Raw genomic sequence first — 18,239 nt, 5'->3', positions numbered from 1 at the left:
CAGAGCTGGCACAATGGTGTACAATGCCCTCTTTCAGCACCATTCAAGGTAAGAACTACGTTCGCTAACGTGGGTAACACAGGAAAGGGAACTAAAACTGGCTTACAAAAATGGCCACTACCGCATGGACTACAACAGGAAACAAAACAGGGCACACTCTGACCCAGTTAGCAGGGGGGGAAAGCACCATGGGAGTAGAGCCCAGTACCCTACACCCACCACAATGCATTGCTAATGTGACTCTGCAGGGCACCTAACAGAAAAGGTGTCACACTCACCCGAGAGCCACATCGCAACCAGGGAAAGGCTGTCGGAGGATACAACACATTCTGCTGTCATGGAGGTAGGTACGGCATTTGAGGCTGGCATACAGGCTGGCAAAAAAGGTTTTTAGTTTTATTTTTTTAGTTTGGAAGGGGATTGGTGACCACTGGAGGAGTGTGGGGAGGTCATCCCCAATTCCCTCCAGTGGTTATCTGGTCAGTTGGGGCACCTTTTTGAGGCTTGGTCGTGAAAATAAAAGGACCAAGTAAAGCCGGCAAAATACTGCTTTACGCCGCTTTTTTTTTCCATTATCGGCGAAAGCCGGCCATCTGGTAGCCACGCCCATGCCCGCCCATGTCCTGCCTTCGCTAATCTACCGACACGCCCCTTTGAACTTTCGCCGGTGAAGCGACAGGAAAGCGGCGATGCTGTCAAAAATGCCGCTTTCAATTATACCGATTTCGCCGCTTTTAAGAAATCGCCGGCCATCTCCCGATTTGTGTCAGAATATGGCCGGTGATCACTTTCGATTATAAGCTGGATTGTCAATTATATCATTTCAATGACGTTATTTTAATGTGTTTTAACTCGAATATTTTTAACGTGCAAAAATTGCTAGGTAGTAAAGTTAAAATGTCAGTAACATCAACATAGCTTAAGATAATTAAATGTTGTTGAATAGTAATACGTAAATATGATGACTGAATAAGTACAGAAAGTTTCTCATTGAAATTCAGAGTGATTGCTGAGAAAACGGCAAAAAAACTCAAGGGGTTGCTTTTTTTTTTGCCTCACCCTCTACATGCATAAAATGCTGCTTATAAAATTACTCCACACTTTCAAGCTTGTACTATGAGAAGAACATAAGTACATAAGTATTGCCACACTGGGACAGACCAAAGGTCCATCAAGCCCAGCATCCTGTTTCCTACAGTGGTTAATCCAGGTCACAAATACCTGGCAAGATCCCCCCCAAAAAGTTCAATACATTTTATGCTTCTTATCCCAGAAATAAGCAGTGGATTTTCCCCAAGTCATTTTAATAGTGGTCTATGGACTTTTCCTTTAGGAAGCCGGCCAAACCTTTTTTAAACCCCGCTAAGCTAACCGCCTTTACGACATTTTCTGGCCATGAATTCCAGAGTTTAATTACATGTTGATTGAAGAAATTTTTTCCCAGATTCGTTTTAAATTTACTACTTTGTAACTTCATCGCCTAGTCTTAGTATTTTTGAAAGAGTAAACAAATGATTTACATCTACCCGTTCCACTCCACTCATTATTTTATAGACCTCTATCATATCTCCTCTCAGCTGTCTTTTCTCCAAGCTGAAGAGCCCTAGCCGCTTCAGCTTTCCTCAGAGGGAAGTCGTCCCATCCCCTTTATCATTTTTGTCGCCTTTCTCTGTACATTGAGTGGAGCACAGATAGAGTCACAGTAAGTGTGTGGTCCTTATAAAATATGCATGATCGCGCATCATGGTGTAAAGGTAGATGGCTTTACTATAGCTCTGATTCCTGCAGATTTTGTGGAACAATTTTATATAGACACAAAGGTGCCTATCAGACTTATTTTCGAAAGAGAAGGACGTCCATCTTTCGACACAAATCGCAAGATGGGCGTCCTTCTCACAGGGTCGCCCAAATCGGCATAATCGAAAGCCGATTTTGGGCATCCTCAACTGCTTTCCGTCACGGGGATGACCAAAGTTCATGGGGGCGTGTTGGAGGCGTAGCGAGGGCGGGACTGGGGCATGCCTAACACATGGGCGTCCTTGACAGATAATGGAAAAAAGAAGGGCGTCCTTTGCGAACACTTGGATGACTTTACCTGGTCCTTTTTTTCTTATGACCAAGCCACAAAAATGTGCCCTAAATGACCAGATGACCACCGGAGGGAATCTGGGATGACCTCCCCTTACTTCCCCAGTGGTCACTAACCCCCTCCCACCCTCAAATAAATAGTTTAAAAATATTTTGTGCCAGCCTCTATGCCAGCCTCTAATGTCATACTTGGGTCCATCGCAGCAGTATGCAGGTCCCTGGAGCAGTTTTAGTGTGTTCAGTGCACTTCAGGCAGGCGGACCCAGGCCCTCTCCCCCCCCCCCCCCCCCATCTGTTACACTTTTGGTGGTAAATGTGAGCCCTTCAAAACCCACCAGGAACCCACTGTACCCACATGTAGGTGCCCCCCTTCACCCCTTAGGGCTATGGTAGTGGTGTACAGTTGTGGGGAGTGGGTTTTTTTTTTGGGGGGGGGGGATTTGGGGGGCTCAGCACCCAAGGTAAGGGAGCTATGCACCTGGCAGCAATTTCTGAAGTCCACTGCAGTGCCCCCTAGGGTGCCCGATTGGTGTCTTGGCATGTGAGGAGGACCAGTGCACTATGAATGCTGGCTCCTCCCATGACCAAATGGTTTGGATTTGGTCATTTTTGAAATGGGCGTCCTTAGTTTCCATTATCGCCGAAAATCGGGGACGACCATCTAAGGACAACCTAAATTTCGAGATTTGGGCGTCCCCGACCGTATTATCGAAATGAAAGATGGATGCCCATGTTGTTTTGATAATACAGGTTTCCCGCACCCCTTCGCCAGGATGTTCTGCGAGGACGTCCTCAGGAAAATTTGGGCGCCCCTTTTGATTATGCCCCTCCACGTATCTTTATGAAATAGATTTAATATTGGTGCCTACTTGACCTCTCAACCTAGGCAACCTGTTTGGGGGCAGAGGTATTTATTTATTAAATTCTTTATATACTGCCTTTCTGTGGAACAATCAAAGCAGTTTACATATTAAATGTAGGCACTTTCTATGTCCCTACTGGACTCACAATCCAAGTTTTGTGCCTGATTATCTATTTGAATTTTTTTATTTTATTTATTTAGATTTTGCTCACACCTTTTTCAGTAGTAGCTCAAGGTGAGTTGCATTCAGGTACGTTGGTTATTTCTCTGTCCCAGGAGGGCTCACAATCTAAGTCTGTACCTGAGGCAATGGAGGGTTAAGTGACTTGCCCAAGATCACAAGAAGCATCAGAGGGATTTGAACCGGCAACCTGTGGATTGCAAAACTGGTGTTCTAACCACTAGGCCATTCCTCCACTCAGTATACTATAGTATAATCTCTACTATAATAAAAAGCACCTCCATCGTTCTGAAGCTGACTCCGTGGCTTCACTGAAGTGAAGGGTTCGTAAGGTTTGTCAGATTCGTCAGTCTGTCACCATCTCTCTCGGCCCCGCCCTCGCGTCAAAACGTGATGACGTTGAGGGTGGCGGACCTATCAGAGGCGCGAGGGCGGGGGACGAGAGAGATGGTGACAGACTGACGAATCTGACGAACCTTAGGAACCCTTCACTTCAGTGAAGCCACGGAGTCAGCTTTACAACGTTGCAGGTGTGTTTTATTACACTACACAGCTGCCTAATTTTGCAGTTAAACATCGCAGGGTGGCTGGAGGGGGGGAGAGAGGGGGGGGGCAATGACCCTGGAACTGGGAGGGAGGGAGGGGGGCAGACCCTGGAACTTGGAGGGGGGCGGACGGACCCAGGAACTGGGAGGGAGGGGGTGTGACCCTGAAACTGGGAGGGAGGGGGAGAGGGCCGACCCTGCAACTGGGAGGGAAGGAGGGGGGGGAACCCTGCAACTGGGAGGGAGGGAGGGGGCGAGGCCACCCTGCAACTGGGAGGGGGAGGGGGGCCCTGGCACACACTCTCATTCTCATACACACACTCGCACCCAGTCTCACTCTCTCTGTCACACACTCACACATTCACTCTCTATCACGCACTCACTCTCACACACACTCTGTAAAACACACAAACTCCGAGGAAAACCTTGCTAGCGCCCGTTTCATATGTGTCAGAAACGGGCCTTTTTTCCTAGTGTTTTATATTGAAATTGTTAGAAGATCTGTTTATACCTTATTAGGCATTACCTGAATACCCTCTTAATGTGCTTTATTTAAAGGCAACGTGCTCAGTGAATACAGCTTTTCTTAGGAATTAAAGTATGACTTTTATTTAACTCAAATTAATAGAGTAATTAACAATTTTAATTAAGGTCTGATTAAAGAAATATATATAAACTTACAATCTCTGTATGTCAGTAAGATGTCATCTTTTTGTTTTCACATACAGTCAATAGCACATATTTAATCTAGCTTAACTCTTGTTTGATAAATGGACTTAATTTTTACTAGCTGCTATCAGGTCAGTACTGCTCCAAAAAGAGTCTGATTTCAAAACAGAATTTCACTGTAGCAGCATTTCTGATGTTAACTCAGTTTAAATAGAAATTTCTCACCTCTGCCCAGAGAGAGATCCTTTCTCCTGCCCTTCAGTGTGACATCTTTCTCCATGTCACATCTTTACAGTCCCTTTGCTGGGCTGGAGTCTGGAGACCACCTTCTTTCACATCCTCCAACTCACTCACTCACTCACTGTCACTCTTATTCTAAAATTTAATGTGAAGAGTTATGCACTTGTAGTGCAAACATTAAAAGATATATACAAGAGTTTTGGAATACGGGAATGCTGTGTCCTCCCTCCTCCTCCAGTCCTTTCAAAAATTGTAGTTCCACCTTCTTTCCATATTGTGTGATGTCAACTTTTTGATTGCATTGTCTTCCCCAGGTTTTAGACTGTAAGCTGCCCAGATGACATATACTGTTGGGTGGGATAGAAAATTTTAACAAAACTTGAAACTTAGGAGGCAAGAGATTGATAAGCACATTTCAGGAATCTGAGGATCTCAGGGTGGCAAAATAGTGTGAAAAGGCAGTGGCCATAGCAATAAGGATGCTTGGCTGCATATAGAGAGATACAACCAGCAGAAGAAAGGAGATATTGATACCCCTGTACAAGTCATTCTCCGAGGACAAGCAGGCTGCATGTTCTCACATGTGGATCGAAGTCCGCGTCGGCCCAGGAATCGGCATTTTGCAAGCAAAATATTTTTAAAAAGTTTTGCCAGAGTCTTCTGGCGCGCACACTGATTTCCCACCCGTCTCGCGAACGCGTTCCTCAGTTTTCTTTTCTCTGTGTTGAGGTGTGGTAGAGTTTTTTGTGCGCTCCTCTCAGGCCCAGGAAAGAGTCTTTGTTTGTTTTGTGGCTTTTTGCCTTCTTTTCTTTTTTCAACAATTCTACAGTTTAAAAGTAAAACAACCCCCCCCCCCACACACACTTCCCGTAGTTCCTTATTTGTGCCCCTTTTAAAGTTTCCTTTGTTTTCAACGTGGCCGGGTTGTTCCCTTCTTTTTGTGCCCTTTTTTCTTCTAACAGGCATAATCGTGTCTTTTGATTTTGCTGAAGCTGTTTTTCCTTCCATGTCATCGAAGACACCCAGCGACTTCAAACGTTGTACTCGGTGCAACCGGACCATCTCAGGTACCAATACCCACGCCTGGTGTATACAGTACCTTGCCGCTTGTAGTCTGTGTCTTTGTATGAAGAAATGGACCCAAGCGTTTCGAGAGGCCCAACGAGAAAAGCTTTTTGGGGCTCGGTCCGGTCCTTCAACGTCGACATTGATACCGAAGTCGGCGGCGTCGACATCAACTTTGAGGGAAGCATCGACGTTGGGAGCAGAGGTAATGGCTGCTGAAAGACCTATTCACTCTGGGAGCAGTGAGGCATCGAGTGGGTCTCCACCTGTCTCGAGGTCTCCTGTTATGCAGGTCCCCCGGCCCCGAGGAGGCGTGAGGTTTCCACGTCCTCCTCATCGGTACTGACGAGTCTCGATGACGGGCGTCGAGCGAAGGCGTAGAAGCACTGTCATCGTTCTCCTTCGACACTCGGTGCCGGGAGCTCTGGGGCGTCGAGGGAATCGGCACCCGAGAAGCGTCGGCGCTGAGAGGATTGCCCCCCTCTATTCAGGAAAGAGGTCTGCAGATCAACCTCCTGGAATTAAGAGCGATCTGGAACGCTCTAAAGGCTTTCAGAGATTGGCTGTCCAACCAAGTAATCTTAATTCAGACAGATAATCAGGTTGCCATGTTTTACACCAACAAGCAGGGTGTCACGTTTTCAAGCGGGAAACTAGGTTGTGAGCCCTTGGGCCACCACCGAGGAGCGGCAGTGGCAGGCAAAACCACCCCACACCAGAGGCAGGGCAGAACTCTAATGAGCAGTGAGACTTCACCTACACTTGGCCACTTTTCACCAAAAGTTGAGCTCCTGGCTTCAGGTGGCCGGTAGGACTTGCAGGACAGGGCAGGACTGGAAAACAGCTAGGCAGCGCAGGGACTGAGGGTCAGAGGGGAAAGGAACATACAGGGACAGCAGGGCAAGGAATGGGTAAAATAAAGGACAAGACTGAAAGCTGTAACAGCCACTAAAACAGGGAGCAAGACACTGACTAACAAGACACAAAACTAAAAGCTACAGAGCAGCCACTAAGATACAAACAGACAAGGACTAAACACAAAACTATAACCCAGAGACAAGACTAACAAACAAACAAGCTAATCTAACTATCCACAGACTAACTAGAACAGACGAGAATCAAGGCAGGGAACCAAACTAGAAACTGGACTCAGCAGAAGTGCACCAGCACCCCAACATACCAGGGCCTTAGACGCAATGCAAAGGCAAGCTCAGAAGTCTCCAGATAGCTAATAAAGCCAATACCAGCTGAAGCTCAGCTGCAAGAATCAGAAGGCAGCTACAGGTGCTGTTCAGGGACAAACAAGAAGAGCAAGTCTGGCAGTCTGTAAGATCCGGACCGGACAGGCCTGAAATCTGGAACGGATGACAGTTCATAGCAGCCACCACTTCTGGCCACCAGAGGGTGAGGTGAGCACAGACGTAACACAGGGGGGCACCGGATCTCACCCTCTGTGTCAGGCTCGCCGTCATGGCATGTTTATCCAAGCTACTTATCTGGCAGGCGTAAACAACAGTCTGGCCGACAGGTTGAGCAGAATAATGCAACCTCATGAGTGGTTACTGAACATGGCCGTAGTCCGCAAGATCTTCGAGCGTGGGGCACCCCCGTCGATGGATCTTTTTGCCACTCAGATCAATCACAAGGTCCCTCAGTTCTGTTCTAGACTTCAGGCCCAGGACAGACTAGCGTCAGATGCCTTTCTCCTACATTGGGGGGCAGGCCTTCTGTATGCGTATCCTCCCATACCTCTAGTAGGGAAGACTTTGCTGAAACTCAAGCAAAACTGCGGAACCATGATCCTGATTGCACCTTTCTGGCCGCATCAGATTTGGAAGAACCGTGATTGGAGTGTTTTCCAACCCTCATCACTCAGAACGAAGGGTTGCTTCTACATCCCATTTTCCAGTCTCTGGCTCTCACGGCCTGGATGTTGAGAGCTTAGAATTCGACTCCTTGGGTCTTTCAGAGGGTGTATCCCGAGTCTTGCTTGCTTCTAGAAAAGATTCCACGAAGAAGTGTTATTTTTTCAAATGGAGGAGGTTTGCTGTCTGGTGTGACAGGAAGGCCCTAGATCCTCTTTCTTGTCCTACACGGACCCTGCTTGAATACCTTCTACACTTATCAGAGTCTGTCCTCAAAACCAACTCAGTAAGGGTTCACCTTAGTGCGATTAGTGCCTATCATCGGTGTGTAGAGGGTAAGCCTATCTCTGGACAGCCTTTAGTTGTTCGCTTCATGAGAGGTTTGGTTTTGTCAAAGCCCCCTGTCAAACCTCCACCAGTGTCATGGGATCTCAACGTTGTCCTCACCCAGCTGATGAAAGCTCCTTTTGAGCCACTGAATTCCTGCCATCTGAAGTACTTGACCTGGAAGGTCGTTTTCTTGGTGACTGTTACTTTAGCTCGTAGGGTCAGTGAGCTTCAGGCCTTAGTAGTACATGCACCTTATATCAAATTTCATCACAACAGAGTAGTCCTCCATACGCACCCTAAGTTCCTGCCAAAAATGGTGTTAGAGTTCCATCTGAACCAGTCAATTGTCTTGCTTACATTCGTCCTCATACCCGCCCTGGCAAAAGCAGTTTGCACAGTTTGCAAGAGAGCATTGGCCTTTTACGTGGAGTGGACAAAGCCCTTTAGACAAGTCCGCCCAGTTGTTTGTTTCTTTTGATCCCAACAGGAAGGGAGGTGCCATTGGAAAGCGCACAATCTCCAATTGGCTAGTAGATTGCATTTCCTTCACTTACACCCAAGCTGGGCTGACTCTGGAGGGCTATGTCATGGCTCACAATGTTAGAGCCATGGCAGCATCAGTGGCTCACTTAAAGTCAGCCTCCATTGAGGAGATTTGCAAGGCTGCAACGTGGTCATCAGTCCACACATTCACATCTCACTACTGCCTTCAGCAGGATACCCGACGCAACAGTCAGTTTGGTCAGTCGATGCTGCAGAATCTGTTCGGGGTTTAGAATCCAACTCCATCCCCCTAGACCCATTTTTGTTCTGTTCCAGACTGCACGCTCAGTTACTTGTTTATGGTTTCAGGTCAATCTATGTTATGTCATCACCATTGCGAGGCCCAATTGACCAATGTTCATTGTTTTGAGTGAGCTTGGTTGCTAGGGATACCCCACGTGAGGACAAGCAGCCTGCTTGTCCTCGGAGAAAGCGAAGATACATACCTGTAGCAGGTATTCTCCAAGGACAGCAGGCTGATTGTTCTCAGAAACCCGCTCACCTCCCCTTTAGAGTTGATTTGTTTCTTTTTATGCTTTTGATTTAACTGAGGAATGCATTCGCGTGACTGGCGGGAAATCGGTTCGCGCATGCGTGGTGCGTTCTGCACGTGTGCCAGAAGACTCTGGCAAAACTTTTTTTATATTTTGCTTGCAAAATGCCGATTCCTGGGCCGACGCGGATGTCGACCCAAATGTGAGAACAATCATCCTGCTGTCCTCGGAGAATACCTGCTAAAGGTATGTATCTTGGCTTTAGTGAGGCCCCACTTAGAACATTGTGTTCAGTTTTGGAGGCCGTTGCTCTCTAAGTATGTTAAAAGACTTGAAGTGGTTCAGAGAAACGTAACAAAGATAGTATGGAGTTTGTGTCACAAGACATATGAGAAGTGAATGGAAGACCTGAATATGTGTACCCTAGAGGAAAGGAGGGATAGGGGTGATATGATACAAATGTTTAAATATTTGAAAGGTATTAATATAAAAACAAACCATTTCTGGAGACAGGTAAGTGGTAGAACTAGAGGACATGAATTGAGGTTGCAGGGCAAGTCTACTGAGAAGTAACATCAGGGAGTACTTTTTCACGGAAAGGGTGGTAGATACCTGGTAGAAATAAAATGCTAGCGGAATTCAAAAATGTGTGGGATAAATATTCTTATATGGAAAGAGAATGGCATCAAAATAAACTTGTGCTTAGATGTCAACTTCACTAATTGGGAAATAAGGCCAGAGCCAGCAGACGTCTATGGTCTGTGCCCCGAAAATAGCAAGGACAGATCAAGGTCAGGTATGCATATGCTAAACTCAAGCATTTGGCATGATGCAATATATCTTGTTTGGCAGACTAGAAGGACCGTACAGGTCTTTATCTGCCGTTATCTACTATGTTATTTTATGTTATGAATAAAAATGGATTGTTTGCTAAGGGTATCAGTGGTAACCTAGTGGTTAGTGCAGTGGGCTTTGACCCTGGTGAACTGGGTTCAATTCCCACTGCAGCTCCTTGTGACTCTGGGCAAGTCACTTAACCCTCTATTGCGCCAGGTACAAAATAAGTACCTGTATGTGATATGTAAACTGCTTTGACTGTAGCCACAGAAAGGTGGTATATCAAGTCCCATCCCCTATCCCTGTCCCTACCAGGGGCGTATCTGGACTCCGGCGGTAGGGGGGGCCAGAGCCAGAGGGAGGGGGCACATTTTAGCCCCCCCCCCCCCCGCCGCCACCGCCGAGCCCCCACCGCCACCAATGACTCTCTCCACCCCCCCTCCCGCCGCCAACCCTCCCCCGCTGCCGTTCTTACTTTTGCTGGCGGGGGACCCCAACCCCCGCCAGCCGAGGTCTGCTTCCACCTGCCGCTGCCGTAAAAACTTCTTCTTCAGCCGGCGGGGGACCCCAAACCCCCGCCAGCCGCCCCGCGGTGTTTAAAATTCATCTTCGGCCTCCGTGGCCGTGCTGCTGTGATAGGCGCTGTTGAAATCCACTTCGGAGTCTGACGTCGTTGTACGTTGTACGTGCTGCGACGTCAGACTCCGAAGTGGATTTCAACAGCGCCTATCACAGCAGCACGGCCACGGAGGCCGAAGATGAATTTTAAACACCGCGGGGCGGCTGGCGGGGGTTTGGGGTCCCCCGCCGGCTGAAGAAGAAGTTTTTACGGCAGCGGCAGGTGGAAGCAGACCTCGGCTGGCGGGGGTTGGGGTCCCCCGCCAGCAAAAGTAAGAACGGCAGCGGGGGAGGGTTGATGGCGGTAGGGGGGTCCAGGGCAAAATCTGCGGGGGCCCAGGCCCCTGAGGCCCCACGCAGATACGCCCCTGGTTCCTACATACCTACCTGAAGGATTTATGCATCTGGTTCCAGATTTTAGAAGTATGTGCAACTGTATACTGCAAACTAAGATTCTTTAAATGGAGGTGGTCCTGACTTAATATTGCCTGTAGAATATGAGTCGTGATAATTTTATAATTGCATGCATGGGTAGATTTCTGCGTGAGTACTGTGTCAGATTTTCAAAGTGAAAGTACATACATACTTCTGCTTTGACAGTTATTCCAGGGAAACTCTAACATGTATACCTGCTCTTTGGTGAGCACAGCCTTTGGTAAAATTACATGTAGAAGCTCCTCTTTTCAAATTAGTGTTTAACTATGATATGAACTCCACTCCAAGCTTGCTCTTGGGAACATTTTTTCATTCTATGGGTAAACTTGCTTATACATAGGCTATGTACAAGTTTGCCCACCTGTGTGCCTATAAATAGGTGCCCAGAGGGTGCCTGGTAGGAGCCTTTTCTGTAAAGGAGCACAGATGCTTACTTTCCTTTATAGATGGCATTGCTCAGTTAAGTGCTGCTGAATATTGGCGGCCTGCCTGCTAACCATGTTTTAAGAAGGCAGGAGCCCCTTCTGCCCACTTAAATTGCTTGGAATATTGGCTCATATATGTCTTTTTACAGCACTTTATACATCTGTATGCACTGCAGAAATCAAGATAATAATCTCAGTATATAATGAGGGTAATCTTGTAACAGGCTCTCTAGATTTAAGAGAGCAAGAAATTGCCTCTATCAGGCTTATTTTCGAAAGAGAAGGTCGCCCATCTTTCGACACAAATCGGAAGATGGGCGTCCTTCTCACAAGGTTGCCCAAATCGGTATAATTGAAAGCTGATTTTGGACGTCCCCAACTGCTTTCCATTGCAGGGGCGGCCAAAGTTCTCGGGGGCATGTTGGAGGTGTAGCGAAGGCGGGACTTGGGCGTGCCTAACACATGGACGTCCACGACCCATAATGGAAAAAAAGGGCGTCGCTGATGAGCACTTGGACGACTTTGCCTGGTCCTGTTTTTCTTACGACCAAGCCACAAAAAGGTGCCCGAACTGACCAGATGACCACCAGAGAGAATCAGGGATGACCTCCCCTTACTCCCCCAGTGGTCACCAACCCCCTCGCACCCTCAAAAAACATCTTTAAAAATATTTTGTGCCTGCCTCAAATGTCATACTCAGGTTCATCACAGCAGTATGCAGGTCCCTGCAGCAGTTTTAGTGGGTGCAGTGCACTTCAGGCAGGCGGACCCAGGCCCACCCTCCACCTGTTACACTTGTGGTGGTAAATGTGAGACCTCCAAAACCCACCACAAACCCATTGTACCCACATGTAGGTGCCCCCCTTCACGCGTAAGGACTATGGTAGTGGTGTACAGTAGTGGGTTTTGGGGGGCTCAGCACACAAGGTAAAGAAGCTATGTACCTGGGAGAAATTTCTGAAGTCCACTGCAGTGCCCCCTAGAGTGCCCGGTTGGTGTCTTGGCATGTGAGGGGGACCAGTGCACTACGAATGCTGGCTCCTTCCACGACCAAAGGGCTTGCATTTGGTCGTTTCTGAGATGGGCGTCCTTGGTTTCCATTATTGCCGAAAATCAGAAACGACCAAGTCTAGGGATGACGATCTCTAAGGACGACCTAAATTTCAGGATTTGGGTGTCCCCGACTGTATTATCAAAATGTAAGATGGACGTCCATCTTGTTTCGATAATACGGGTTTCCCTGCCCCTCTATCGGAACGTTTTGCAAGGACGTCTTCAGCAAAACTTGGGTGTTCCTTTCGATTATGCCCCTCTACAACTTAGGCACTTGTATTTACAAAACCCTTGTGAGTGAAAATATATGGTATACTAGCACTTATGTGCATAAGTGTACATGTGCCCTTATAAGGGGTATAGTGCATTAAAGCAAGGGAGCATACAAATTGACCGAGTATGGGTGGGACATGGGCAGGGCTAATGGTTAGTGCAGTGGGTTTTGGTCCTAGAGAACTGGGTTCAATTCCCACTGCAGCTTTTTGTGACCCTGGATAAGTCACTTATCCTTCTATTGCCCTTTAGATTGTGAGCCCATTAGGGACAGAAAGTACCTACAAAAATAGCATATATGTAAACCACTTTGACAATTTACAGAAAGGAGTGGCCTAGTGGTTAGGGTGGTGGACTTTGGTCCTGGGGAACTGAGGAACTGAGTTTGATTCCCACTTCAGGCACAGGCAGCTCCTTGTGACTGTGGGCAAGTCGCTTAACCCTCCATTGCCCCATGTAAGCCGCATTGAGCCTGCCATAGGTGGGAAAGTGTGGGGTACAAATGTAACAAAAAAAAGGCAGTATATCAAGTGTGGAATAAATAAAAACATAACTTACAGAATACTGTCAGTTACAAGTGTCCCTGCCACATTTAGGTGACCACAGGTCTATAGCTGATATAACAGTGGGTGCCTAAATATTAGGTGCACTGATACTGGGTTAGGTAGTATTCTATAATGGAATCTGGATGCCCAGATGCTGTTTTAGAATAGGCTGTCGCCGCATGGCATTGGGGCACCCACTTATAGAATTGCCTCATTAGGCTGCTATTTATCTTTATAAATTACCAACATGAATCTTGCAGAAAATGGGTAAGCCATGGACATTTCTATAGCACTATTAGACACATGTAGCTCTGTATACATTATCCCCAGGATTCTATATATTGCGCTTGGAGTTGTGAATGCAATTTTGGGAGCATGCAACTTAATTGAATAATGAGCCAATTAGTACTAATTGGCAACCTAACAAGCAATTTGCGCCAATTGGATTTAATTAGCAGTTACATGCATAAATTTAGGCGCCGGATCCATGCCAAAGTTTTACATGTGAGTCCGAAAAGGGGGCGCGGAAATGGGAGAGTCATGGGAAGATCGGGGGCATTCCTAGAGTTTATGCGTGTAGTTGTAGAATAAGGGGGATAGGCGCCTAATTTAGGCGCAAGGATTTGCACCACATTTCAGTCGGTGCAAATGGCCACCCCTAATGTTAAGCATGATTCCCGGACATAAGCGTGGTTTATAGAATAGCGCTTAGTGTTATTTTTTCAGTGCCAGTTTTTTTAGGCACCATATACAGAATCTGGATCTATAAGCAGGTACTTATTCTGTTCCTAGTGGGCTCACATTATATTTTGTACCTGGGGCAACAGAGGGTTAAGTGACTTACCCAAAGTCACAAGGAGCTGCAAACCCACTTTGCCAGGATTAAAGTCTGCTGCATTGACCTTTAGGCTACTCCTGCACTCCCTGCTTAGAAGCAGGGGTAAATGTTCATGTGTAACGTATGTGTATAAATCGTGACTTTGGTCATGCACTGCCCAGATGCTACCCCAGAAACACACCTACACTAAAGTCAGTTCAAGTACGCTTGTTCCTATCATTATGCATGGGGTAATTTTTATAAGAAGCGTTTTTATTTGCATATGCATATGTCCTTTATGTAATTACCTTCAATTAGAGAGAGGAATGCTTTTGTTGATCATTGTCTGGGTGTACATGCATTTGCCAGCACACATGCATGCATCAATGGAGACATGTTTCTCCTGTCACAGCGCACCAAGAACCATCCCAATGTGACTCATAAGCTACCTGACTATTTGGCTGGCTGGATCTTTAGTTGTGGTATGGAGGAGGAACTAAGCGGCTAGCAGAAAGGTGGGATGTTGCTAAGGTTTATTTGGGAATGGAAGAGTGTAGCATCAGGCTTGGAAGAGAGAAAAGGGAGCTGAGGTTTGAAAGATTAGAAATCTTTGGGGAACTAGTGAGAGAGCCAGGGTCATGATGTAGGGTGGAAGGAAAGAAAAATGGGTGGAGGAAGAAGAGGCATGAGGGATACAGGGAGGAGGAATAAGGAGAGAGATGGGCAAGGAGATTATGAGCGTAAGTGAGGGGGGGGGGGGGGAACAGGATGTCAGGAGAAGGTGGCTAGGGGGGAAGAGAGAAAAGGAAGCAGGTGTGAGGAGTATTTCAATACACAGGCTTCTTTCTCTGCAAATGTTTTGTGGGTGCCAGCTAGTTGTAATAGTAATGAGATAAATGTGCTTACAGTGGACATCTAATATATGAAAATTTATCTCGCAGATATTCATTGTCAATATACTGATAACCCAATTGGTTGTACTATAATTAAAAAAAACACTTTATGAAACACAGTAATACATAACACAGCATAAAGAGAGATGTGAATGTTTTCTTCTAGTATTCCTTTTGTTCTTGCTTTTTCCTATATGTTTCTTCTGCTGTTGTGGGAGCCTGACAAGTACTATGCAAATATACATAAGCCCATCTGCCAGTTCATCTACCTCTTGATATTCAACACCCTGCATGTGGCAGTGGGACAATAAACTGCTTGATTTCAGGACTGTAGTATTTTTCTACGTAGTTATACTTCACTGAAGATCAGGAAAGTCTGGTTTTTGTCGTTAGTACTTTATAAGCACTACCTTAGTAAAAAAATGAATCTCTGTACATATTTGTAACTAGCTCATGGGAAGATTAAGAAAATCTAATTGTTGTGTTATATTGTAGTAAATTTGTCACTCCCCCCCCCCCCCCCCCGTTCTTTCAAGCTTCTGTTCTTTCTTTTGTTGCCTCTTCTTGGGCACTGACGTGGTGCGGTACCCCTTGGTCCCAGAAGGCACCACAGATTGGTTAGCAAGGAATGCAATGAAACCATTGGAGGTAATTCTCTCAAGAGATAAAACACCTTTGCAGGAAATTGGTGTCTCCAAGCCAGTCCAGGGAGTTAATGTTCCTGATCTTTGTGAACAACATAAAAGAAAAATATTTTAAAATTAAGAAAATGAACTATTTCAAGAATAGCACATTATCATGTAATTTGGTATTGTGATTATTTGATGTTGTGCTTAAGCTGATGTCTGGCCAAAACACAACACATTTGCAGTCATTTATTTATTTATTTGGATTTTGCTCACACCTTTTCAGTAACCCCTCAAGGTGAGTTATATTCAGGTACACTGGGTATTTCATGCCAGTGTAGCTTTTGTCTTGTCTCCAGGACCTAGGGAGATACAGAAGGTAACCTTCTAAGCAGCTGCTTCTTCTATCTTGCTGTGTTTCTAGTACCTTCTTCAACCATCATTAAGGGGCATGCTTACTAAGGTGCATTAGCATTTCTAATGCTCCCTTAAATTTAAGTTGCGTTAAATGCTAATGCTCCTATACATCTCTATGGACGCGTTAGTGTTTAGCATGTGTAAACCATTTACGTGTGTTAAAAACGCTAACGCACTCGTAGCACGCCTTAGTAAACATAGGCGTAAGTTTTTAGAGAGTTTGATATATATTGGTGGTCTTCTCAAATTGTTGTGCCCTCACATTCTGTATCTCCCATTCTGGAATTGCACTGAGTACGGTTGGTGTATTAGGTTAGGTTACCCAGCTGGTTTATATTGTGCTTGAAAGGATTTCTTTTTCTAGGAACTGTTTAAAAAATTTTAAAAGAATCAGGGTAAATGTTTCAGACAGTTCTGGAAAATAACGGACTCAATATCCATTTGCATGACATTATGAACTATAAAAGGTTCTTTACCCATCCTAAGTTCATTGTTGTCAGTTTTATCAGTGATAAATGACTATTTTCCTTAAAACAAGATATATGGAGTAAAACTGCTGTGAAAAATGATGACTAGCAAGCTTTGATTGGTCTATTTATAGTAATGGGGAAAATGTATATTAAATCTTTCTCCTTCCTTTTATTTCTTTTACTAGAAACTGGTTGCCCAAATGAAGCAAGATCCACAGGTACATTTTAAAATCTTATAAACTTTAAGAAAAATTCTTAATCTAAGGAAAAATAGATTTCTTTTGTTAGACTTGGTGGGGGTAATTCTATAAAGCGGTGGCCGCCAACACTTAGGCACCAAGTGCTGTGCTAAAATGACCAGAATGTATTCATGTATGTGAGCACAGTAATCTAGCTATGCACTCTTCTGTAACTGTGCACGCGTCTTCGATACCACATAGTTTGCATGTGGGCAGTACACAGGGCAGAATCTGGACAGTGTTCACACACATTCATGTCCAGAATCTAGGCATGAGCATTTACACTAACTAGCTCTATGGCTGGCATATGTGCTCATGTTTAACCACATATGTGCATATATACCTGGTTACACTAGTATTCTACAGTATAAAGGACAGTAGGCATCTACTTTCATTTATTTAATTTTATGTATTTAGGGTTCCTTTTACTAAGCAGCAGTAAGCCCAATGCGAGCTTACCGCTCGCTATGCAGCAGCCCGGCGGTACTTCCCACCCCTATCATGCCATCATTTCCAGCGCTGCAAAAATGTATTTATTTTTGTAGAGCCGGAGTGTACCTGGTGGTAATCGGGCAGTGGCGCGTGCTGGTCGGTTACTGCCGGGTTAATGTGGGAGCCCTCCCCCCCCCCCCCCAGAAATGGCTGCACATCAAGTGCTTTATTTGCTGCCCGATGCCAGCTCCGGCCCCCTTTTGCCGCTGCTTGTGGTACAGTAGTTATTTTCCTATCCCTGGAAGGCTCACAATATAAGTTATAGAATAAATGCTTTCTAAGCACCTAAATATAGGCGCACTGGATAGAATTGCCCTCAGTCTGTCTCTGTGATTGATTCTTGCACGTTAGAGCATGGATAATAAAACTAGTTAGTCTGCAGATTGCATAGCTAAATAGTCTTTAGAGGGTCATATTCTATCTTTTCTCAATTGCGATGATCCCTGCTCCTTAAGGATAAGGAAGGAAGAAGTGGAAACTGCTGGTTAAATGATTTGTAGGTCTCTGTGTATCTGCCCCAGCTGATTAACTTGGAAAGTGCTATTAACAGAATCTCTGGAGAGAGTTCTGTGTTATCCTCCTGACTGGAGAATAATTATTGTTGGGCATTGGTAGTGAATTTCATGAATTAAGTCTTAGGTTAAAAAAATGGTTAATTTTCACAAATGAGTTCAAGGTCTCCCTTCTGGATACAACAAGTTTTATACTGTACATTTTATCTGAGCAACAAGCTTTAGAAATTTTTTTTCTTTTGAATAATGCCTTTAATTTTGCTCCCTTCATCTTCTGTTTTGCTAGGGTGTTTTGTTTACAAAATAGATTCTAGGACATATAATATGGAATTTGCATGTTTCTCAAAATATCATATGTAAGCATTAATTTTTAAAAATTTCAGACTATTAACTGCAATTACACCATTGCCTACATCGTGAGGAGTAATCATAAGATTCTGGGGCCAGCAAAATATTATACTCACTCCATGATTTTCTTTCCCAACAGAATGCAGATTTGAAAAAACAACTTCATGAGCTCCAAGCCAAAATCACAGCTCTGAGTGAGAAACAGGTAGGATGACGATAACTAATGTTTTAAAGTTTTTTGTTCTGAAAGTTTGTCTGTGTATCATCTCCAGCAGAACTACCAAGTTTTTCCACTTTCAGGTGCTTATATAATCCTCCTAACTGTTGTGGCGCACTAATCTATTTGAGTGTGTGGAT

General features: G+C 45.3%; 1 protein-coding gene across 3 annotated transcripts in view; it reads left to right on the top strand.

The window, feature by feature from the left end:
* Nucleotides 1-18,239, top strand: part of PHF21A (PHD finger protein 21A) — a 364,795-nt gene that overhangs the window by 128,620 nt on the left and 217,936 nt on the right. For all 3 annotated transcript variants that reach the window (XM_030200848.1, XM_030200845.1, XM_030200847.1), the window contains 2 exons: nucleotides 16,477-16,509; nucleotides 18,022-18,087. In XM_030200848.1, the coding sequence (XP_030056708.1) occupies nucleotides 16,477-16,509; nucleotides 18,022-18,087 (99 nt within the window). The remainder of the gene's footprint in view (nucleotides 1-16,476; nucleotides 16,510-18,021; nucleotides 18,088-18,239) is intronic.

Source organism: Microcaecilia unicolor, chromosome 4 (genome assembly GCF_901765095.1).
Source record: "Microcaecilia unicolor chromosome 4, aMicUni1.1, whole genome shotgun sequence".
Lineage (NCBI taxonomy): Eukaryota > Metazoa > Chordata > Amphibia > Gymnophiona > Siphonopidae > Microcaecilia > Microcaecilia unicolor.
The sequence above is the reverse complement of the archived record's forward strand: the minus strand, read 5'-3'. Positions and strand labels throughout refer to the sequence as shown.